Genomic DNA, 25,092 nt, shown 5'->3' with positions numbered 1-25,092 from the left:
ACGCGTATTCCCAAGGGTTTGAAGCAATCCAGCCCTAGCAGGGTGGCAAGTTGGCGCTTTACCACCAGGATGTCCAGCGGCCCGTAGAAGGACCCCCTCTCGACTTGCACCCGCGCCCACCCCGCAACTTGCACCGGGTTCTTCTGAAAGTCCCGGAGTATGAAGTTCGCCGGCCGCAGTTGCAGCCGCTGCCGGGGGCACAGTTCCCTCAGGGTCTCCTCCGCTATGAGGGAAATGGAGGAACCTGAGTCCACCTCCATTTGGCAGGGGTTTCCTTCGATGAGGACTGCCACTTTAATTTTATCGGGGGTGGCGAGGGGCAAGTTCAGTACCTGTAGGGACGTGGAGTCTGCTGAGTGGAACTCCGCTGACTCGTGGTGCGTGGTCGGCCTCCGGCGGTTGAGCTTGGCCCGGCAAGCCCTGGCGATGTGGCCGGTCTTCCCGCAGCTCCGGCAGTCCCAGGTCCGGTACTGGCAGTCTCTCCGATCGTGGGCGTCGCCGCAGCTGGCGCACTTGGTGGTCGGAGCCCTCTCCGACGCCGGTGGTCGATCGGCCGCTCGGGGGCGTTGGGCCGCTCTGTTGGGTGGGCCGGCGGGGCGACGCAGCTGGTAGGCTTCTCTCTCCTCCATGCGGTCGTGGTCCAGCTCCTCGTGGTGGACGGCGTCTGACCAGGTCTTGGGAAAGGTCCTGGAGGTCCTCTCGAACGCCACCGCTTCGCTGAAGGCGCTCTGGAGGGTGAGCTCCTCTTTGGCGAAGAGCTTCTGCTGGAGCCTCTCGTCACGGAGGCCCCACGTGAACCGGTCGGCCAGGGTGTCTTCCAGCTGGGGGAAGTTCAGTTCCCGGCGATCTTGCGGAGGGCTGCCAGATAGTCGGCGGCCGATTCTCCTGTCGCCTGGTCCCTCCTGTGGAACAGGAATCTGCGAGCCACCCGTGAGGGCTGCGGCAAGAAGTGGCCCGTGAGGAGTCTGATGATCTCCTCGTAAGATTTCTCCGCCAGGCGGGCGGGCGCCGAGAGACCCTTTGCGATCTCAAACGTGGCAGGCCCGCATACGCTCAGGAGAACATCCCTCTTTGCTCCGGCGTCGGTGACCTTGTTGGCCCGGAGGTAGAACTCGACCCGTTCCGAGTAGGACTCCCAGCCCTCTGGATTAGCAGGGTCGAAGGCCTCGAGGTAGCCGGTGATTCCGCCCTGGTTGGCCATGGTGGCGGCGGCAGTCGTGACCGGTCGTTCGTTGCCCAAGATCTCCGTCGTAGCCGATAAGGCTAGTATCCCATCCTCGTCGCCAGTGTAACGTACTCGAAGCGGAGACGAGAGTAGGGCAACATGGTTTAATAGGAGCACGTTGCAAGACAGGGAACACGCGGGCCGGGTCCCACTTATATACAATCCCCGGTACAACCTACAGGGTTTGTCAGGCCAATCCTGACCCGTTGAACTTCCCGCCACAGCTATTGATAGGCGGGGAGATTCGCGCCCTGCGCTGGGGCTTCTGGGACGGCCCAGTTGCCCCTGCGCCCGGTCGCATATTATTTACTGATACACTACACTCGGAGTCTTCATCTTCATCTTCGTCCTCTTCAGAAAATGATGATTCTTTGGTACCTGACCAACCTCAAGATCTCACTCCTCCCTCTCACCCTCAGATGGTGCCAAAACATACTTAGAGTTAATTACTCAGATGTCAGAGGTTCTGGACATCCTTATTAACAGACAAACCAGAAGTGACGGACTTGGGGGTCACTGCTTCTGCCTCTTCCAACAAATCCTACAAGCCAAGACAGTGGTCTTCCCAGGAGAAACAATACACTCCCAGGTCATCTGATAGCTGGAAATGCAAGATGTCTTCCTCTTAATCGAGACCTTCTTTCTCAACTAAACAGAAGTCCAACCAGTTCAAACGCTCTTCACCTGCTGCCTAGCAGTCTGTTTGATTTCTCTGCCCATCCGGAACTTCTTCAATATCCACCAACCCCCTCCCCTGAAACCAGACTCTTTCCCTTTCAACACCAATGGGAGAACATAACATTGGACGTCTGGATCCTCACTATCATCAGAATGGGGTTCAGTTTTCAGAATTGCCTCAGCTCCCCCATTTCCTCCCAACTCCATCCTCTCCAGTTCTCGATGAAGAAGTCCATTCATTGTTGTCCAAAGGAGCAATAGAGCCAGTGCCTTCCTCAGAATTCAGGACAGGGTTTTACTCTCGCTACTTCATTGTCCCAAAGAAAGACAGAGGCAAACGTCCCATTGTGGACCTGAGATGATCCTGCAACTTTTATTGAAAGACTTGTGGCTGGTGTCCTTGGATCTCCAGGATGCCTACTTTCATATCACCATTTGTCCACAACACTGCCACTACCTCCGCTTCACAGTCGGCTCTGCTCACTACCAATACAGACCACTCCCTTTTGGGCTCTCTACAGTGCCCAGAGTGTTCACCAAGTGTATGGCTGTGGTAGCAGCAAAGTTGCATCAAGAATCCATTCAAATATTCTGTACATCGATGACTGGCTGATGGTTTCAACTTCAAAGGAACAACTTCTTCAGGATATATCCACAACCTTGCAGCTGTTTCAGAATCTAGGCCTTTCGTCAGCCTTGTGAAGTATCATCTGCAACCCACCCAGACTTTGCACTTCATAGATGCACTGCTCAACACAGTAACCTTCAAAGCCTACCTCCCTCTGGACAGAACACAAATTTTGAAGGACTTAATTGCAGTCTTTCTTGCCAATTCTACACAGACAGAAGAGTCTATACAGTGTCTTCTGGGTCTCATGGCAGCAACAACAGCGGTTATTCAATTTGCTCACCTGAATACGAGGATGGTACAGTTATGGTTTCTTCACCACTTCAAACCCACCCTCCATCCTTGTACAGGTTGTCCTACGTTTACCATGAATGGCACTTAATAACCTCTGATGTTTGGGTTTTGTCTATAATACAACAGGGTTTCAAGTATGAGTTACCCCCACTGCAGACTGCAGCCTACACTTCCAGCAATAGTATCCCCTAACTATAGGCTGAGGTGTACTCTTTAGTACTTAAGAGTGCAATTCAAGAGGTCAAGGACTCTGATGGCCTTTATGGTTTTTTCCTTCTTTCTGGTACCTAAAAAAGATGGTGGACTTTGCCCTATGTTGGACCTCCTCAGTTTGAATGCTTATCTTATTGTTAAGAAATTTAGGATGGTTATTTAGTTCAAGGTTTTAAGTTGCTTGAATTAAATAGTCGGTTTGCTGTTTTAGATTCACAAGATGCATATTTCCATGTCTCTATACATCCTGACTATCAGCAGTATTTACACTTGAAATACAAAGGGATTTTCTTCCAGTACATCACCCTACCATTTGGTCTTGGTATGGCCCTACATGTTTTTGCTTAATGTCTGGCAGTGTTGGTAGCACATCACAGGACTACGAGATGTTCAATATACTCCTAAATGGATGACTGGTTGGTTATTTGCCATAGCTGTCCTCCCAAGGAGCAAACATCTTTTAATTTCATGGTCACCATCTGCACTGATCTTGGATCCCAGAAATATGAAGTCTGTCACTACTTCCATGTCTTCCCCTTCTATTTGCCAAGGTGTGATGGAGCCAGATGCCATGATCTTAGTTTTTTTTTATGTTGAGGTTCAAGCCTACTTTTGTGCTCTCCTCTTTCACCCTCAACAAGAGGTTCTTAAGGTCCTCCTCACTTTCTGCCATTAGAGCGGTGTCATCTGCATATCTGAGGTTGTTGATGTTTTCTCCGGCAATCCTAATTCCATCTTCTGCTTCATCCAGGCCAGCATTCTGCATGATATACTCTGCATATGAATTAAATAAGCAGGGTGACAATATACATCCTTGTCGAACCCCCTTTCCTATTCTAAACCAATCAGTTGCTCCATATCCCGTTCTGACAGTTGCTTTTTGACCCTTATATAGGTTTCTCAGGAGACATGTGAGGTGGGTTGGTACTCCCATCTCTTTAAGAACTTGCTACAGTTTGTTGTGATCCACACAATCAAAGACTTTAGTGTAGTCAATGAAGCAGAACTAGACGTTTTTCTGATACTCCCGTGCTTTCTCAATAATCCATCGAATGTTGACAATTTGATCTCTAGTTCCTCTACCTCTCCGAAACCCAGCTTGAATTTCTGGTAATTCCTGATCTACATACTGCTGAAGCCTAGCTTGTAAGATCTTTAACATCAGCCTTGCTGGCATGTGAAAAGAGTGCAATGGTGCAATGGTTTGAACATTCCTTGGCATTACCCTTCTTTGGGATTGGAATATAAACTGACCCTTTCCAATCCTGTGGCCACTGTTGCGTTTTCCAAATTTGTTGACATAATGTGCACATCACTTTAACAGCATCGTCTTTTAGGACTTTGAATAGCTCAACTGGGATACAATCATCTCTGCTTGCTTTGTTGTTAGTAGTGCTTTCTAAGGCCCATTTGACTTCACACTCCAGAATGTCTGGCTTGAGGTCAGCGATTTCACCGTCATGGTTGTCAAGGACATTGAGATCTTTCTTGTATACCGTATTTTTTGCACCATAAGGCGCTCCGGACCATAGGACGCACCTTCCTCCTGGGGGGCGATCCACTGCCTCCGATCCCAGCGCTTCCCCCGCGCCTGCCTGCCTGGCTCCAGCTACTTCCAGCAGGCACTGGGACCGCTCCACGCTGCCCCCACCGCAAACCCAGCGCTTTGCGAGCACCGGCTGTGGAGAGAGCAGCGTGCTTCTTCCGTGCCTGTCTGCCTGGCTCCAGCTCTGACGCTTACAGCAAGCGCCAGGATCACTCCCTCTGCTCTCCGATCCCGGCGGTTGCTGTAAGCATCAGAGCTGAAGCCAGGCAGACAGGCACGGAGGAAGCACCTGCCCCCTCCGCAAACCCAGCGCTTTGCGAGCGCTGGCTGTGGAGAGGGCAGCGTGCTTCCTCCGTGCCTGTCTGCCTGGCTTCAGCTCTGATGCTTACAGCAAGCGCCGGGATCAGAGGGCAGAGGGAGCGATCCTGGTGCTTGCTGTAAGCGTCAGAGCTGGAGCCAGGCAGGCAGGCGCGGGGGAAGCGCTGGGATCAGAGGCGGAGGCAGCGGATCGCCCCCCCCCCAGGAAGGTAGGTACCTTCGCTCCATAAGACGCACACACTTCCCCCCCCCCACTTTTTTTTGGGGGGGAAGTGCGTCTTATGGTGCAAAAAATACGGTAATTCTTCTGTGCATTCTTGCCACCTCTTCCTAATCTCTTCTGCTTCTGTTAGGTCCCTACCGTTTTTGTCCTTTATCATGGCCATCTTTGCATGAAACATTCCCTTGATTTCTCCAATTTTCTTGAAGAGATCTCTTGTCCTTCCAATTCTATTATTTTCTTCTATTGCTTTGCATTGTTCCTTCATGAAGGCCTCCTTATCTCTCCTTGCTGTTCTCTGGAAACCTGCATTCAGTGTGTGAATTTCCATTTTCACTTTTGCCTTTCGCTTTCCTTCTTTCCTCAGCTATTTGTAAAGCCTCAGCAGACAGCCACTTTGCTTTCTTGCTTTTCTTTTTCTTTGGGATGGTGCTGATTGCTGCCTTCTGTACAGTGTCATGAACCTCCGTCCATAGTTCTTCTGGCACTCTGTCTATCAACTCTAGTTCTTTAAACCTATTATTCACCTCCACTGTATATTCATAAGGGATGTGATCAAGGTCAAACCTGAATGGCCTAATGGTTTCCCTATTTTTCTTCAGTTTAAGCCTGAATTTTTTTCATGATCTGAGTTTATCTTACCAGCTTTTTAATGGTGTACTTTGTTTTATGAATAGCTTTTATGCTGCTTACGTCTAATGACCTGTGTTTTTAACAGCCTGTAGTTTTGTTATGTCTCTTGAATAAGCCTCCACACCAGTCTTCAAGTCTGTTTTATTATCTCCACGTCAGTCAATACACACAACATAAAACCATATCCTACAGCTGCAATGACCACTCCCTACTTCCTACTTAACTTATATATAACCCTCTTAAAGGGACATACACCACATCTCCCCCTTTGTCAATTCATAACATAGTCCTTCATCCGAACAGGTGATCATCTTGTTCTTCTCGTCCTCTCCGTTGCTACAGCTGGCGATGCCTCTTGAGGTAATGGTTGTGGTACTAGTGTCTCTTGAGATGTATCTAAGAGTTCCGGCTGGTCCCTTAAATTAGTCCCCTCACAAACAGGACCAGCCTTATTTTGAATCCCTGGTAACAAGAGAGAGTCAATTCATAACATAGTCCTTCATCCAAACAGGTGATCATCTTGTTCTTCTCGTCCTCTCCGTTGCTACAGCTGGCGATGCCTCTTGAGGTAATGGTTGTGGTACTAGTGTCTCTTGAGATGTATCTAAGAGTTCCGGCTGGTCCCTTAAATTAGTCCCCTCACAAACAGGACCAGCCTTATTTTGAATCCCTGGTAACAAGAGAGAGTCGTCTAATTTAAAACTCCTTCCACTAGAATGTGCAGGTACCAAATAAGACGCATTCCATACTCGCCCATCTGCTAATTTATAAGTATGTGGTCCTCTCCTCTCAATAACTTCGAGGGGTGGGGTGAACCGGCATTCCGCCTTTCGTAAGATTCCCGGTCTCTTTACTCTAACAAAAGAGCCACACTCAAACTTAACATCCTTAGCACCTCTACGCCTATCTGTATATGCCCTATATTTTTCTTGCTCCTGATTCACTCTTTTCCTCAATTCTGAATCTGACACAACATCAGTCCTTGCCTTTAAAATCCCAGTAACATTTAACTTAGTACGCATCTCCCTCCCATGCAACAATTCTGCTGGGGATCTTTGTGCTGTGGCATGCCTTGTTGCCCTATATACTTGTAAAAAATCAGTTGTAAAGGTAACCCATGCCTTTCCTTCCAGTTTAGCTGTTTGCAAGCTATCTTTCAAACTTCTATTAAATCGTTCAATCTCTCCATTAGCTTGTGGATAATACACTGATGACCTCCTATGTATAATATTCCGCTCCGCAAGGAATGTTTCAAACTCCACGGAAGTAAATTGGGTGCCATTATCAGAGATCAACTCCTTAGGGTCCCCTTCCCTACTGAAAACTACCGCCAAAAACTTAATCACAGCAGCTGACGTGGCCTGTGATGTAAATGCTATCTCTGGCCACTTACTAAAGTAGTCTATCAATGTAATAGCATAGCGACATTCAATAGGGGCTGTATCAAAAGGTCCCACAATATCAATAGCAACTTTTTCCCAAGCAGAATGTGGGAATGCAACCGGCTGTAATGGTGCGGGATGTGTAACCGCTGTCTTATCATGTAACTGGCAGGTGACACAAGCCTTAATGGCTGCCTCCACTTGTAAATCCATCCCAGGCCACCAATACAAATCACGCAATCGTTGTTTTGTGCGTACAATTCCTTGATGTGTATCATGAGCAAGGGCTACAAATGTAGGTTGCAATTCTTCTGGGACAAGCAACCGATGTGTACCTCGTAAAATACAGCCATTTTGTAATGAGAGTTCGTCACGTACTCTAAAATAAGGCAACAGTTCTAACTCCATTCCCTTATCCCTACTAGGCCATTTATTCATCAAAAATCCCCTTAGTTTCTGCTGAACTGGGCATGCCAAACATGCAGCTTGAAATTTCTCTTGTGTGACTGCAACCGGAATGCCTGAAAGCAGTGCAACTACTTCTACATCCTCTTCTGGCAATGCACCCGAGGATGGCAAGGGAAGCCGCGACAAACAATCAGCTGTTACATTTTCTGCTCCTGGTTTATATTCCATCTCATAACTAAAACAAAGCAGTCGTGCTGACCACCTAGCAATTCGATTTCCTGCTCTTCCCAATCCTTTTGATGTCAACAATGTTATCAGGGGGCTATGGTCAGTGCGTGATTTAAATTGATGACCCCACAGATAAGTTCTCCACTTTTCTGTGGCCCAAACACATGCAAGAGCCTCCTTTTCAACCACAGAATACTTTCTTTCAGCCTCAGTCAATGTTCTTGATGCAAACGCGACTGTCTTTTCTACCTTGCCTTCATGGAGCTGAGTCAAAACAGCTCCCAGGCCATATTCAGAAGCATCAGTTGTTATAATAATAATAATAATAATAATAAATTTTATTTATATCCCGCCCTCCCCGCCTAGGCAGGCTCAGGGCGGCTGACAAGAGTTCGATAAAATTATACAATATAAAATATACAATATAAGGTAATTTAAAACAACATTTAAGTTATACATTGATTTAAAACAACAATCTAAAACCAGTTCCAAATGTCTGGGTCATTCTATAGTTTAAACGGCGGTGATCTTCCTGATGTTATCTGTACACTTGTATTATGGCAGGGGTCGCTAGACAAATAGGCAAAGATGGATCAAACAACGCCAAAGCCGGGCTATGAATGATCAAATCTTTTACAGCCTCAAAACTAACCTGAGCTGCAGATGACCATATCAAGGCTGTACTTCCACGCAACAGTCCTCTCAATGGCTCAGTAACTGAAGCATACATTTTGCATACCATGAAGTTAGCCCCAAAAAAGAACGCAACTTTTGTAGATCAGTTGGAGGTGGTGCCTGCATAATTGCTTTAACATGATCTACATCAGGTTTCAACCCCTCTGCTGAAACACTATGTCCCAAAAAAGGAAGTTCCACCTGCCTAAGTTTACATTTCTCCATATTAATTTCCAGTCCAGCTGAACTAATACGCCTCAATACTGACTGTAAATTTCTCTCATGTTCTTCCGGGTTCTTTCCAAATACAGTATTATCATCCAAATAGCACTGCACCCCATTCTGCCCCTTAAGTATTAAAGACATCATCTTTTGAAAAGCAGCAGGGGCCGAGGCCAATCCATATGGAACACGCTTAAATCTAAACAACCCATCATGTGTAATAAATGCTGTAAGGTCTCTACTTTCTTTATGCAACATAACTTGGTGATATGCACTCTGCAAATCCAAGGTGGAAAACATCTTAGCTCCTGCCAATTCAGAGAGCACTTCTTCTATATGTGGCAATGGATGACTATCAATCACCACAGCCTTATTAGGTTCTCTCAAATCTACACAAAGACGTATACTTCCGTCTTTCTTTCTTACCGCCACTATGGGTGAGACCCATTCTGATGAGTCCACCTCCTCAATAATATCCTTCTCCATCAATTTCTTAAGCTCTTCTGACACAGCATCTCTCACAGCAAATGGCAATCGTCGTAACTTCTGTTGCACAGGGATCACATTAGACCTTACTTTTACTTTATGGACAAACCCCTTTGCACACCCAATCTCCTGTACCAAGGTATTCCCACTCTGTATATACTCAGCCTCCAGTTGTGGGGCCACAACACAGCCATCCACTACCATCAGCTTTAATGCAGCAAACAAATCCCTGCCAAGAATAGGGGTATCATTAGGCACAACATAAAATTCTGCAGGTGCACAACTTGCACCACAATTCACTTCAGCATATAGGCAACCACATAAAGGTATTTGGTTCTTTAAATAACAAACCAGTTGTAATTTTGGTTCCACTAATGGTACATTCCCAAAATATTGCAAATACAATGCCTCAGATAGTATAGAGACTGTTGACCCAGTATCTAACATCAACTCAATTTCAGGACTCTCCCCCAAGGGACTAACAGTTATCTTAACAGTACACATAATTCTTTTTGCCTCAGAGGTACTTCTATTTCTATTCACGTTCAAAACATTTACATCAGGTACTTGAATTACATGCACCTGATGATTATTCTGACGGCTATAACAGGTCTTAAAAAAATGTCCTAATTTTTTGCAATGACTACATTGTACTCCTTTTGCAGGGCACCTAGGGTCATTTGCCAGGTGTTATATAGAACCACAACGGAAACATGTTTTTATTGGCATTCTGTGTCTCTGGTTTCCTGGCTTTCCAGCCTGTTCCTTCAGTTCTTTTACAGAGTCTTGACTTTGTCTTGCCACTTTCTGCAACGATTCCACCTCTTTTATTCCATCTCCAGTGCCCAAACTTATCATCTTGGTTTCATTCAAGGCTGCTTCGGTTTGGGTTGCTATTGTTATAGCTTTATCCAAAGAAAATTCTGGTTCCAAAAGTAGCCGCTCCCTTATGCGAGGTACAGCTGTCTTTTCAACCAGCTGGTCTCTAATCATCTCATCAGCCAACACTCCAAACTCACAGGGGCCAATTAAGTCTCTCAAAACTGCAATGTATTGTAACGTTGACTCACCCGGTTTCTGTTCACGCTGACGAAATTTATAACGATTAGCAACCACATTAACCTTGGGCACAAAAAACCCCTTCAGTGCAGTGAGAGCCGTCTCATATTTATCATCCACAAGAGGGAGTGTATAAAAAATACGCTGTCCTTCTACTCCTAGGGAGTGAATAAGCAATGCAAGCTTACGTTCTTCAGACACTGCAGTGTCACTAATTGCAAGCAGGTAATTGTCAAACATACGAATCCATGCAGTAAAAATAATTGGAGGCTCACCCGGATTTTGCAAAAAAGGTACCGGTGGATTCAGACGCAAAAATGCCATCCCAGCTTCATTGCCAATTTGTTATGTCTCTTGAATAAGCCTCCACACCAGTCTTCAAGTCTGTTTTATTATCTCCACGTCAGTCAATACACACAACATAAAACCATATCCTACAGCTGCAATGACCACTCCCTACTTCCTACTTAACTTATATATAACCCTCTTAAAGGGACATACACCACAAGTTTTTAACTGTAAGCCATCTTAAGCAGAATTCTGAAGAGGTGGCATAAAAGTATTATAAATAAATAAAAAATGCAACCAAATTCACCAAAACAGATCCTTCACCAAATACATGCTAAAATAAAACCATTTTACATACCTTCTGGAATGTAGTAAGTGAAGGCACTATTGTATAGTCTGAAAAACTGACCCCAGGCAGGAGTTTTGCCATTGCAGTTAACTGATTGAAGCTTCCAAGTAGTTTTCAAAAGCAGCTCTGCATACAACATGTTACAGTGATCCTGGAGTTTACAGTAACAAGGATCAGCATGGCTAGGTAGGAGTGTGCACACACAAAAAATGTGGTATTTTCTGGATATTTTTAGTATGGTATTGGGATTTAGGAAACATTTGGGGTTGCTCCATTATATCCTATGGAGACTATTATAGTCAATGGTCACCAAAGGCTATAATAGAGAATTACTCTGGGGCTCTGGAGGGGCTTTTTTTAAAGGTAGAGACACCAAATTTGCAGCATAACTGCTGGTGCCTTTCCTCAGAGCCCCTCCAGGTTTCAAAAAGAATGGACCAAGTGATCCAATTCTATTAGCCCCAGAAGGCAGTACCTCCATTGTTTCCAAAAGAGGGGGGGGGATGTTTAAAGGGATGTGATCTTTTTACATGCATTCTTCAAGCCATGACACAACTCTACTGTGGCACATAAACTTCAAAGGCATTTAACAAGATTGCAGTCTATTTAAATACGTTGAAAGGTCACTCCAAAGGCATTTAAATGGACTGAGAGTCCTTGGAATTCCCTGTAACTGTGGCTATCCAGCAGCTCTGAAAAATCTGAAATATTTTCAGGTTTTTTGGGGGGCGGTTATTTCAGATAGCCAAATCACCAGCCCCCTCAGTGATTGGCTGAGAAAATACTCAATAAATACCAATAAGGTATTTATTGGGGGGGGGGGGAGGTTTGACTTGGTTTATGCTGAGTGCACACCCTTATGGCTAGGTCAGCAGAGTCTAAATAAAAAATAGCATTGAAAATTATGTGTCATTCAGAAATCTTAATATGATTCTTGCTGGCTTTGTGCACAGACTTTTAATGTATTTATGTTGTGGTACTCTGATATTAAAGCTGGTTTCTGACTTATCTTGAGTATCAGACCACAGAGTTTCAAACATTCTTGTTTGAGGAAGTGTGAGGGGAATAAGCAGTAAATACAAGCAATTTATAGGAAACAAAGTGTGACAGATTTTCAGTTTACACTAATGTATCATGTAAAGAAGAAAAGCATTATTCATTCTGCAGGTATATCGGCCTATCTCTGAAGCTGATACTTTAAAAGATTGCAGAGCATATCTACAGACTCTCCCAGAGGCTGATTCTGCAGAACTGTTTGGAATGCATCCATGCGCTGAACGAGCATTCTTAAAATCTCAAGCACAGATGTTTGTTGACACAATTGCCAATACACAGCCAAAAAGCCTCACAGATGCCTTCATAACCAGGTCAGTGATGGAAATTTTCTTCATCTGAGTCTAGAAAATGGTCTCAACCTAGTTGGCTACTGTATCTTGCCCCAAGTACTGTTTCAAGCATAGGAATTTGTTGCAACTCAACTTCCTCTCCATCAGCCTCATAATTTTCTAAATTTCATAACCTGCATGAAATTTGGTGGAAAACTTAATGATATTAAAACAAGATACACTATCAATACTAATTTGTTTTCAGATGGCCTGAAATAGCCCCCCCCCCAAAAAAAAAAAATAGAAAAAAGCCTCTGGAAGATGGTAAAAGCAGTTTGGGGGGAATTAGCAGCGAAATAGCAAGTGCTAATTAAAGAAAAACAAGATGAATTTTAAAAGTGGGTTGCCAGATTTCATATCCCATGGTTAAATCACCATCTTTTAAAATGGATGTTTTATTTCATAAATTTACTTCTAAAATATACTTCCATAGAAAGTCCATCATAGTTCAGGAAGGATTGGTGGATGTTAGGGATGTGCACCTGGAAAAATTATATTTTTTTGAATTCAGATTTCATTAAGGACACAAACATCAGCATTTGCATCTTTGGGTGGGGATTCCAGAATTACAGCCAAAGCTCCATGCATGAGATCTTCTACTCATACTTGTAGAAGAGATGCTTGTAAGATGGTGACTGGAGTGGAGCCTTGAGAAAGAGTTCTGTCCATATCTCTTTACCGTCTTTGGCTGATGAAATTTAAGAGAGTCCAGTTTACCCTGACAAGGGAGGGACAGTGGCTCAATGGTAGAGCATCTGCTTGGGAAGCAGAAGGTCCCAGGTTCAATCCCTGGCATCTCCAAAAAAGGGTTCAGGCAAATAGGTGTGAAAAACCTCAGCTTGAGACCCTGGAGAGCCTCTGCCAGTCTGAGAAGACAATACTGACTTTGATGGACCAAGGGTCTGATTCAGTATAAGGCAGCTTCATATGTTCATATGTTCAAGACCCCAGGGTGGACAGAAACCCCTTGGGGATCCTGTAAAACAGTGGTGCCAGCTGATTCCAAATGTGAGAAGTTGAGGAGAGGAAGATGGATGTGGGCGTTTTTCAGTGGCATTCTTGGAGTATCCTGAACATCAGCCCTGCACTGTGACATTTTCTGATTCACCACCAGTGCCCTCCATCTCTACCATGGCATTTCTCCACTCTACTGCAGTGCTCTCCACACCAGGCACAGATGGGCAGGCTGTGGTGATTATCAGCTTGACTGCAGCAGATTCTATCAACGCCACATCTTTTATGCTCTTGCTTCTGTTGTGGGATTTCTGCTGTTCCCAACATCCCTTGTCCCAGTAGGAACTTGTTTCGTCCCAGGGAGCTGGCAGAGATACAGAGATTAGCATGGCATGCTTATGTGGACATGCATGCCAACGATGGTTGGACTTGGACTACTTCTGGAGCCTGGAGTGGATCTGTGAGTGCTCAGGGTGGAAGGAGGAACTTGGAGGCCTACATTGTATGGGCCCCAACTCTGCTGGAGTCCAGAATATATCTGACCTTTTCTCATCTTTGTCTGCTCCTGCTGCATACAGAACATTTACTGGCCACCCATTAACATCTAGTGATGTGATGAATTTCTCAAAGCATGTAAAGAGTTTTTAGGTTAGAATTAGGGATTTAGCTTAATTAGATCTAATAAGACAGTGGGGCAGGAAGATTTCCCTTATCCCCACCCATCATATAAATTAATTTAGTCTTACTAGTGCTAGGGAGGGGAAAGTAAGTCAAGAGGTCTGGGTGGGAGGGTTGTTAGTAGGGATGTTGTTTATTCTGTCTAATTGGATTGTATGTTTTAAGACCATCGACTGTAATTAGCATTATTGTTATTTGGCTTTAATTCTGTAGAACTCTGGACGGTGTTGGTGTTGGTGGTATTGAAAAACTGGAGGGATGAGTTCTGATAACATCTTGTTGGGTGCCAGCCTTGGGCTGGGGGATCCTGATGATCGGGGCAGAGGGAGGCATGGCAGCAGGAGAAGGTCTTTCATTGGAAAAGATGGAGTTATAGACACACTCAGTCCCTTTCTAGTCTTCATCCCATCCCATCCTCTTCAACACTGAAGTTGTGCAATATCAGATCCATTAACAATAAAACCAGGATGCTTGCAGCACAGAATGTGGATCTGGCTTGTGTGACTGAGACCTGGGTTAGGGAGGGCAAAAGAGCTGCCTAGAAAAACCTGTCCTCTCAAGGTTGCTTGGTCCTTTATCAGTCCTGAACTTGGGGGTGGGGGTGGGATGGCTTTACTCATCCAGGAGGCGTTCTCCTTTAAACCACTCCCCATTGCAGAGATCATAGAATCATAGACTTGGAAGGGACCTCCTGGGTCATCTAGTCCAACTCCCTGCACAATGCAGGAAACTCACAAACACCTCACCCCTAAATTCACAGGATCTTCATTGCTGCCAGAAGGCCATCTAGCCTCTGTTTAAAAACTTCCAAAGAAGGAGAGTCCACCACCTCCCAAGAAAGCCTGTTCCACTGAGAAACCGCTCTGTCAGGAAGTTCTTCCTAATGTTTATCTGGAATCTTTTTTGATTTAATTTCAACCTGTTGGTTCTGGTTCGCCCTTCTGGGGCAACATAAAAGGACTCTGCACCATCCTCTATATGACAGCCCTTCAAGTACTTGAAGATGGTTATCACATCACCTCTCAGTCACCTCCTCTCCAGGCTCAACATGCCCAACTCCTTCAACCTTTCCTCATAGGACTCGGTCTCCAAAGCAAAGCAAAAGCAAAGCAAAGTTTATTAAAAACAGTCATAAGACCAGCATACAAAATAATATAAGATAATACAGTATAAGAACATGGCAATAGACAGTTACAGCCATAATTCCTAAAATTCCGGACCAAACTAATCCTTCACTAATAACTTACAGTACGATCTACGCTTTTTAATTACCAGATAACAATACCTAGCAACCTTGCGTAAGACGGATTCATAATTGTCAGCCAATAAAAACTTAATCACTTATTCCTCGGCATATTTACAATAATTTGCCAGTGGTTTAAAATGTGAGAGAAGGGGTATCAGCAGCTGCTGTCTCTCTTCATCATACACAGGGCAATGAGGAAATATATGGGCAGCTGACTCCACCTGATTCAACACACAAAAACAAACCCTCTGATGCTTGGGAGTCCGGGTATATCTACAAAAAAGGACAGCTGATGGGAGCGCATCGAAACGGGCTCTAGTAAATGCCCATCTGTAATTAGGATTTTTTATAAATCCAAAATAAGATGCGGATCTTAGGCTTGGTCCCAGTTTCAGTTTCTTGTAATAACAAGGTAGGGCTGCATAATCATTTTGTGCTTCGATATCCTTAAATCTTTGAGAAATCAAACTCCTTGCATACTTCTGCCCTCCCTCTAATAAATTTTCAGGATCAAACCCAATTGATTTCAGTTTATCAACTACTCTATGAGATCATTGGGGATAAGGAGTTGATGTCAGAAAATCAGGGATAAGCCCCAAGGGGTTCAGATGTGTCTTAACCCAATAGTTACACCTCTGAATCCAGACATTCAATGTGACTGTAGATAAACCAGCTTCCTGTCTCAATATCAAACTTGGCGTACCTTTCGGGGTATAAAAAAGTGCTCTAAGAAATTTAGATTGCACTAACTCCAATTCTTTAATTTTACTCACAGACAATATTTGCATTCCATAAGTCATCTGAGGGAGAACTTTGCTCAAATAAAGTTTAAGAGCAGCCGGCACATACTGAGCTCCCTCATTCCTAAAGAAGTGCAATATAGCATTCGCGCTTTTTTGTGCTGAACATGCTGTATATTGAATATGACTGGAAGCCCTGCCGTTAAATGTAAAAGTTAATCCCAGATATTTAAAATTTTTAACCTGATCTACCTGGACCCCATCCATTATCCATTTAATTTCTTTGTATTTTTTATGGAAGCGCATAATCTTTGTTTTTTAGTAATTTATTGCAAATGACTCTTTTTGGCATTGCGTGCTAAATTTTTCCATTGCCCTATTTAGACCCCCTCTAGATAATGAGAGGAGCACGGCATCGTCTGTGTACATTAGGACAGGAATCTTTCTTCCTTTGCCTAAAATGGGAGCTAAACTGTCAATTTCATGCAGGTGGGTTATCAAACAGTTGACATACAAGTTAAATAGAAAGGGAGCAAGAAGGCAACCCTGCCTTACACCTTTTTGCGCTTGAATGGGTTTCGATAGCTTACCATCTGCTGTATATCGAATTTTAGAGCTGTGTTTTTATATAAATTAACCATCAAAAGTAGTAATCTCTTGTCTATGGTAGTCTGATTTAATTTAGCTCATAATCTTTCCCTCACAACCGAATCAAAGGCTGCTTTCAGATCGATAAATGCAGCATATAAAACTCCCTTATGGTTATGCGTGTATTTTTGAACTAAATAATCTAGAACAAGACAATGATCTAGGGTGGAACGGCCTTTTATAAAACCCCACTGTTCAGGTTTAAGGATCTTTTCCTGCTCTAGCCATCTACATAATTTCATACATAAATGTTTGGTGTACAGTTTACATATATTTATCAAGCTAATAGGTCTATAATTATTGGGATCGGATCTGTTATTTTTCTTAAATATCAGAATTATTACGGCCAGCCCCCATCTCTCTGGAATTTGTCCTGTTTGATCAATATATGTAAAGAAGTTAGCCAAAATCGAGGTCCACCAGTCTAAATTAGCTTTTAGAAGCTCTGCTGTAATATAATCACTACCTGGGGCTTTTCCGCTTTTAAGATTTTTAATATAAAATTCCACCTTCTCGGATGAAACTGGATCCCAAGTTGTAGTAGTATTCAGATCCCTCAATGGGAAAGGTTCCCAGTTATCTCCTTTATATAGTTCTTCAAAATGATTTTTCGATATTCTTGCAGGTATTATATACTCCCTGTTGGCATTACCTACTTTCTCTCTCGGTCTCCAGACTCCTCACCATCTTCGTCGCCCTCCTCTGGACCCATTCCAGCTTGTCTATATCCTTCTTAAAATGTGGTGCCTAAAACTGAACACAATACTCCAGGTGAGGCCTTGCCAGAGCAGAGTAAAGCGATAACAACACATCACGTGATCTGGACACTATACTTCCAGGCCCGTAGCCATGAGGGGGCCTGTAGGGGCACAGCACCCCGACTTCTGGGCAAGGCCCCCTGACTGGAGGCCCTGACCAGCCTCTGCCATGGCTCTGGGGGCTGCCACTGGCCCCATGAGCAATTTGGCAGGCAGGGGCAGAAGCAGTCCCAGCCTCCTGCTGGAGTTAAATCAGCTGTTTTGTGAGCCCTTTAACTGGTGAGGGGAGCCAGGGACTACTGCTGGCTCTGCCGGCTGTTTTAGTGGTAGGGAAGGAAGGGAGGGTGGTGACTAGAGTTACAGGAGGGAAGAGAAGCGTCTTCTCTTCCCTCCCTGCCGCTCTTGCCGTTGCCCTCCCTTCCCCGCCATTTAAATAGCATGTGCCCAGGGCCCCGGCAGAAGCAGCCCCCAGAAGCTGCTTCTGCCACTGGTCTCACACGCTATTTTAATGGCAGGGAAGGGAGGGAAGGTGGCGGTGGAGAAAGCAGCAGGGAGAGGAGGGAAGGGAAGCTCTTCCCTGCCTGCCCCTCTCACCTTCGCCCTCCTTTCCCCACCATTAAAATAGCGAGCAGAAGCAGCAGCGCCATCTGCCGGATTCCTCTCCTCCCCCCAAAACAAGTGCGGGGCTGCCTGAGTGTCTCCCTCCCTCCTGCCTTCCCTCCCATCCACCCCCACTTCAGGTGCCACCACTGCCAGGCCCTCACTATCTAGCGTCTTGACTGTGGGGAGGCAACGCTTGTACCAAGGACTTGGAAAAGTCAGATACAGCTGCCAGGGTCTTCTCGCAAGTCACAGCTCTCCCCCCCCCCAACTCCGAAGCTGGAAAGGTCCTGTTGCCGCAGAGGGGGAGGTGGGGTGGCACACCAAATGACCAGGGCAGCACAAAGTCACCAATATTAGCAAGCCGGCTGCTAAATTGCTCATACCTTCCATGTGCCTCACTCCTTACATGTTTCATCTAAAGAAGGGGGCAGTAGCCCTCAAGCTGGCTGCAACAGATAATAGCAGGGAGGGGATTCACCCTTGCATTGGCCCTCTGCATTAATATCTCCCTCCAACAACAAATGGTCCCTTTTAGATTGCCTGTCTGAAAAAGAGGAGCTGGGTGGAGAAAAGCTGAAAATCATGCAGGAGAGAATCCCTAAAGGAAGACTGTAATATGTGTCTTTCTAGTTCCCGGGATGCAAAAGTTCAGAGCAGAAGGGGGAAGGAAAACTAAAGAGAGCAACTCCGAACGAGAGAGCAGAGACAAAGCGACAGCAAAAGTGACAGAGAGAACAATAGAGAGTGACAACGAGTGAGAGAGAGCATGAGACAGAGTGACAACAAGAGTGACCATGTAACGTACTCAGTCTGGAGACGCGAGTAGGGCAACATTCTTTATTCGGAGCACGTTGCAAGAGAAGGAACACGCGGGCCGGGTCCCGCTTATGTACAATCCCCGGTACAGCCTACTGGACAGGTCAGGCCAATCCTGACCTGTTAAACTTCCCGCCTCAGCTGGTGATTGGCGGGGGATTTAGCGCCCTGCGCTGGAGGCGCCTGGGACAGCCCAGTCGCCTCTGCGCATGGCGCGTATGGCTGCCGATACACTACACCCCTCCCCCCCGGTTAATGAACATAGTCCTTAAGGTACGCGGGAGGTTGGCGCTCCCTGGTGGACCTTCTGGGGAGGTCCGGGGGAGACGGCGCGGCTTCCGCTGCTGGTGCGTCGGTGGGCCGTGGTGTGGCCGGAGGCTGCGGGTCTGGTTCCGCCGGTCTCTCGGGCTCTGTCAGTCCCGGCACTTCATGCGGCGGTGTAGCCGGTGTTGAGGCCGCGTACTCTGGTTGGCCCTCGGTTGGCTCCTCCCCGGATCTCGCCCCTTCTGTGTCCGCAGGGTCCTCCGGTAGCATGCGGCGGCGTAGCTGGTCTATGTGCCGCCGTAATACCTGGCCCCCCTCGGTTGATATATCGTAGTGGCGGGACCCCGTTACTCGTAGCACTCGGCCTGCCACCCACTCAGGCCCCCTCGCATAGTTCCGGGCATATACTGGGTCGCCCGCAAAGAAACCCCTGGCCGCGTCCCGGACCTCGGGACTTCTGCGGGTCTCCGAAGCCCTGTCGGGGTGTAGTCTGTCCAGTCGGGTTATGAGCTTGCGCCCCATGAGGAGCTCAGCCGGGCTAACCCCTGTGACCGGGTTGGGGGTGACCCTATTATCGAAAAGGAACGCGGCCAACCTGTGGTCCCAGTCGCCCTGCACGATTCGGCTCAGGGCTTCTTTTGTTGTGCGGACCATCTGCTCTGCCTGGCCGTTGGTGGCCGGGTAGAAGGGGGCCGACCTTATGTGCCTAATCAGATATCTCTGGAGGAATGCCTGGAAGTCGGCCGAGGTGAACGCGGTCCCGTTATCAGAGACTATACCGTGTGTGCATAAGACCCTGCGCAGCGCTCTGATCGCTGCTGCGGACGAGGTGGACCCTACGGGAATGACCTCCAACCATTTGGTGTAGGAGTCCACGATTATCAGGAAGATCTGCCCCTGGAATGGCCCCGCGAAATCCAGGTGGAGTCTCGACCACGGCTTCCTGGTTGACTCCCACCGTGTGGCGGGGGCGCTGGGGGGTTCGGGCCGCGACTCCTGACATATCTGGCACCTCCGGACCCAGCTCTCGATCTCCCCGTCCATCCCCGGCCACCAAACGTAGCTCCTGGCTAAGGCCTTCATGCGGACTATGCCGGGGTGGGTCTCATGTAGGGATTCCAGAACACGCTTTTGCAGCGGGGGGGGGGGGGACCACCACCCTACTTCCCCATAATAGGCACCCTTTGTGGGCTGCTAGTTCCTCCCTCCTGGTTTTATACGGCTTGAATTCTTCCCCCATGTTCCCTTCTGGCCAACCCCTCACCACCCAGTCGAGCACCCGTGCCAGTGTCTTGTGTTTCTGGGTGGCCCTGGCGACCTCCGCTGCGTGGAGGGGCTGCTCCGGGAGGCTCTCCACTAGCATTACCTGGTGTGCGGGGGCAAGGTCTGGACCTAATTCAGGAAGTGGCAGCCAGCTGAGTGCGTCCGCGTGACCCATAGCCTTGCCGGCTCGGTGGACCAGTGTGTAAGTGTATGAGTTGAGGAATTGGTTCCACCTCAACACACGCTGTGATAGGATTTGGGGGGTTTGTCGGTCTGGGGCCAACAGACCTAGGAGGGGCTTGTGGTCCGTAGCAATAGTGAACCTCCGTCCGTACAGATATTCATGGAACTTGCGGACCCCCGCCACGATTGCCAGAGCCTCCTTGTCTATCTGTGCGTAATTGCGCTCGGCCGGAGTCAGTGTGCGGGAGTAGTACGCTACCAGTACCTCCCTCCCGTCTGGGAGTTGGTGCCCCAGGACTGCTCCCACCCCATAAGGTGATGCATCACAGGCCAGGATGACGGGGAGGCCCTCGACAAAATGGTGGAACACCGCATTGGACACCAGGACGTCCTTGACCGCCTGAAACGCGGCGGCTTGTCGTTTGCCCCAAACCCACGTGGCTTTTTTGTCCAACAGCCGGTGAAGGGGCTCTGCAAGGGCTGCCTTGTGGGGGAGGAATGAATGGTAGAAGTTAAGCACCCCCAAGAAGCTTTGTAGCTCCGCTTTGCAGGTGAGGGCCGGGGCTTGCACAATGGCTCGGGTCTTTTCTTCCGTTGGGTGGATTCCTGCTGCATCTACGGCGAACCCCAGGAACTCCACCCGTGGGACCCCCAGCAAGCATTTCTCCCTCTTAACCTTGAGCCCCGCTTCCTGGAACCAGCGGAGCACCTCTCGTAGGCGGTTGCCGAACTCTTCGGGGTCCGGGGCGGTGACTAAAACGTCATCGAAGAACGGCTGGACTCCGGGGATCCCTTTAAGGAGAGCGTCCATTATACTCTGGAAGATCCCCGGAGCGACGCTTACCCCAAACTGTAGCCTCCTCACCCGGAAGGCCCCCCTGTGTGTCACGATCGTTTGGGCCTTGGCCGTCTTATTGTCTACCGGGAGCTGTCGGTAGGCCTGTGCCAGATCCAGCTTCCCGAAGATTTTAGACCCCGCGAGGGCAGCCAAGACGTGGCTCACCACCGGCACTAGGTAGGGGTTATCCTGCAGTGCCTTGTATAAATGCACAGTGCCTTGTGCATTTATAGTCTGCACAGATCCGCATCTCCCCGTTTGGCTTGATTGGGGTTACGATGGGGTTCTTCCAGGTGGCGTAGTCCACTGGCTCCAGGACTCCCTGGGCCATGAGGTGGTCTAGTTCGGCCTCTATTTTTGGCTTCAAGGCGAACGAGACCCTCCTCGCCTTGAGCCGAATCGGCCTGACCATGGGGTCTAGTGGTAGGGAGATGGCCGGCCCTTTGTAGCTCCCTAGGGAACCATCGAATACGTCAGGGAACTCTTGGCATATCTCCCCGAACCCTCTGGGCGTTTGCCCCACCCCCTCCAAGCGGATCCCCAAGGGTTTGAACCACGCCAGTCCTAGCAGGGTGGTAAGCTGGCGCTTTACCACCAGGATGTCCAGCGGGCCGTAGAAGGACCCCCGCTCGACTTGCACCCGCGCCCACCCCGCGATTTGCCCCGGATTCTTCTGAAAGTCCCGGAGTATGAAGTCCGCCGGCCTTAGTTGAAGCTGCTGGCGGGGGCACAATTTCCTCAGGGTCTCCTCTGCTATAATGGAAATGGAGGAACCTGAGTCCACCTCCATTTGGCAGGGGTTCCCTTCGATGAGGACCGCTATTTTAATTTTGTCTGGGGTGGCGAGGGGCAAGTTCAGTACCTGAAGGGACGTGGAGTCTGTGGAGTGGAACTCTGCCGACTCGTGATGCGTGGTTGGCCTCCGGCGGTTGGGCTTAGCTCGGCAAGCCCGTGCAATGTGGCCGGTCTTCCCGCAGCTCCGGCAGTCCCAGGTCCGGTACTGGCAGTCTCTCCGGTCGTGGGGGTCGCCGCAGCTGGCGCACTTGGTGGCAGGAACCCTCTCTGACGCTAGGGGTCGATCGGGCGCTCGGGGGCGTTGGGCTGCTCTGTTGGGTGGCCCGGCGGGGCGACGCAGCTGGTAGGCTTCTCCCTCCTCCAGGCGGTCGTGGTCCAGCTCCTCGTGGTGAACGGCGTCTGTCCGGGCCCTGGGAAAGGTCCAGGAGGTCCTCTCGAACACCACGGCTTCGTTGAAAGCGCTCTGGAGGGTGAGCTCTTCCTTGGCGAAGAGCTTCTGCTGGAGCCTCTCGTCGCTGAGGCCCCACGTGAAGCGATCGGCCAGGGTGTCTTCCAGCTGGGGGAAGTTGCAGTTCCCGGCGATCCTGCGGAGGGCCGCCAAGTAGTCGGTGGCCGATTCTCCGGCAGCCTGGTCCCTTCTGTGGAACAGGAACCGGCGGTCCACCCGTGAAGGCTGAGGCAAGAAGTGGCTGGTGAGGAGTCTGCTGACCTCGGCGAAGGACTTCTCCGTGAGGCGGGCGGGGGCCGAGAGACCCTTGGCGATCTCGAATGTGGCCGCCCCGCAGACGCTCAGGAGAACGTCCCTCTTCATGCTGTCCTCCGTGACCTTGTTAGCCCTCAGGTAGCATTCGACCCTTTCCAAGTAGGACTCCCAGGCCTCTGGATTCGCTGGGTCGAACGGCTCAACGTGACCGGTGGTTCCGCCCTGGTTGGCCATGGTGGCTGCGGCGGCGGTCATGGCCGGTGGTGCCCTTGGTCTCCGACGTAGCCGATGAGGCTAGAATCCCACCTTCGTCGCCAGTGTAACGTACTCAGTCTGGAGACGCGAGTAGGGCAACATTCTTTATTCGGAGCACGTTGCAAGAGAAGGAACACGCGGGCCGGGTCCCGCTTATGTACAATCCCCGGTACAGCCTACTGGACAGGTCAGGCCAATCCTGACCTGTTAAACTTCCCGCCTCAGCTGGTGATTGGCGGGGGATTTCGCACCTCGTGCTGGAGGCGCCTGGGACAGCCCAGTCGCCTCTGCGCATGGCGTGTATGGCTGCCGATACACTACAGACCAAGAGCACATGAGAGAGAGAGAGAGAGAGAGAGAGAGAGAGCACAAGTGAAAGAGAGCACAAGAGAGCGACAGTGACAGTGAGAGGGAAAGCATGAGAGGAGAAAGCACAGCAAAAGAGAGAGAGAGTGACAGTGAGAGACAGAGAGAGAGCTTGGGCCCCACGGCTGGCCACTGGAAGAAGCAGCCAAGCCCCATGCACTCCCTACCCAAAATTTTATCCCCTGGTCCCCCTCCCCCCAAAAAACTTTCTGGCTATGGAGCTGCAGTAATGCCAGCAGCAAAAGCAGCCCCCAGCTCCCCCTGCCAGTTAAAGGGCCCACAAAACAGCTGATCAGTGGGCCCTTAAACTCTGATGGGTTGCCCGGACTGCTTCTGCCCCTGACCTAGATGCAATTTGGTGGGGGGGAGGGGAGGGCAGCGGAGAGGGAGAGCAACTAGAGGCAAGGTCCTGTGGAGTGCTTGGGGGGCATCAGTGCCCCCCGAAAAATGTAAATGCCCCCTGACCTTCCAAATCCTGGCTATGGCCCTGTATACTTCTGTTGATACAGCCCAAAATTGCATTTGCCTTTTTAGCTACCGCATCACAATGTTGACTCATGTTCAGTGTTTGATCCACTAAGACCCCTAGATCCTTTTCGCACATACTACTGCTAAAACAGGTCTCCCCCATCCTTTAACCATGCATTGGATTTTTCCTACTGAATTGCAAAACTTTACATTTATCCCTGTTAAAATTAATTTTATTGACTAACCCAGTTTTTCAGCCTGTCAAGGTCATCCTGTATTTTGTTTCTGTCTTCTACTGTGTTTGCAACCCCTCCCAATTTAATATCATCGGCAAATTTAATAAGCATTCCCTCTATTCCTTCATCCAAATTGTTTATAAAGATGTTGAACAAAACAGGTCCCAGGACATATCCTTGAGGTACTTCACTTGTCAAAATAATAGCTAGAGGCTCAGAAATTGCATCTGCAAGTTCTTTCAGAACCCTTGGATGCAGTTGATCTGGCCCTGAGAACTTAGTTTCATTTAAAGAAACTAGGTGTTTATGTACTATCCCTAGGTTGGAACTTCATACCCTCCTTATATGTTCTGTTTTCGCCATGTTTAGCACCGTTTCCCTCAGAAGAGAAGACTAAGGAAATCACCTGCACTGATCACCAGCACTGATTGTGTTGGCTTGGTAAGGGACACTGAGGAGAGCTTGGCAGTCTATTGTACCAACTGCCTAGTGTGCCAGCAGACAGCCTTCTGAGTAGGGTTGCCAAGTCCAATTCAAGAAATATCTGGGGACTTTGGGGGTGGAGCCAGGAGACTTTGGGGGTGGAGCCAGGAGACACTGGGGGCGGAGCCAGGAGCAAGGGTGTGACAAGCATAATTGAACTCCAAGGGAGTTCTGGCCATCACATTTAAAGGGACAGCACACCTTTTAGAATGCCTTCCTTCCATAGGAAATAATGAAGGATAGGGGCACCTTCTTTTGGGGCTCATAGAATTGGACCCCCTGGTCCAATCTTTTTGAAACTTGGGAGGTATTTTGGGGAGAGGCACTAGATGCTATACTGAAAATTTGGCACCTCTACCTCAAAAAACAGCCCCCCCCAGAGCCCCTGATACCCGCGGATCAATTCCCCATCATTCCCTATGGGAATCGTTCCTGAAGGTGCATAATGGCTATGGGGGTGGAGCTTCCCCCGCCGGCCAGCTGGCTGGGGGAGGGGGGAAGCCTGTAAAACCAGGGGATCCCCCGCTGGGACCTGGGGATTGGGAAGCCTACTTCTGA

General features: G+C 48.4%; 1 protein-coding gene across 1 annotated transcript in view; it reads left to right on the top strand.

Annotated features, from left to right (window-relative positions):
- The window catches only part of LOC132576570 (dynein axonemal heavy chain 6-like), an 82,515-nt gene that overhangs the window by 33,098 nt on the left and 24,325 nt on the right, over positions 1-25,092 (top strand). The window contains exon 7 of the mRNA XM_060245865.1: positions 12,020-12,219. Within this exon, the coding sequence (XP_060101848.1) occupies positions 12,020-12,219 (200 nt within the window). The remainder of the gene's footprint in view (positions 1-12,019; positions 12,220-25,092) is intronic.

The sequence above is a fragment of the Heteronotia binoei genome, chromosome 1 (genome assembly GCF_032191835.1).
Source record: "Heteronotia binoei isolate CCM8104 ecotype False Entrance Well chromosome 1, APGP_CSIRO_Hbin_v1, whole genome shotgun sequence".
Taxonomy (NCBI): Eukaryota; Metazoa; Chordata; class Lepidosauria; order Squamata; family Gekkonidae; genus Heteronotia; species Heteronotia binoei.
Note: the sequence above shows the minus strand (reverse complement) of the source record. Positions and strands in the feature narration are given on the sequence as shown.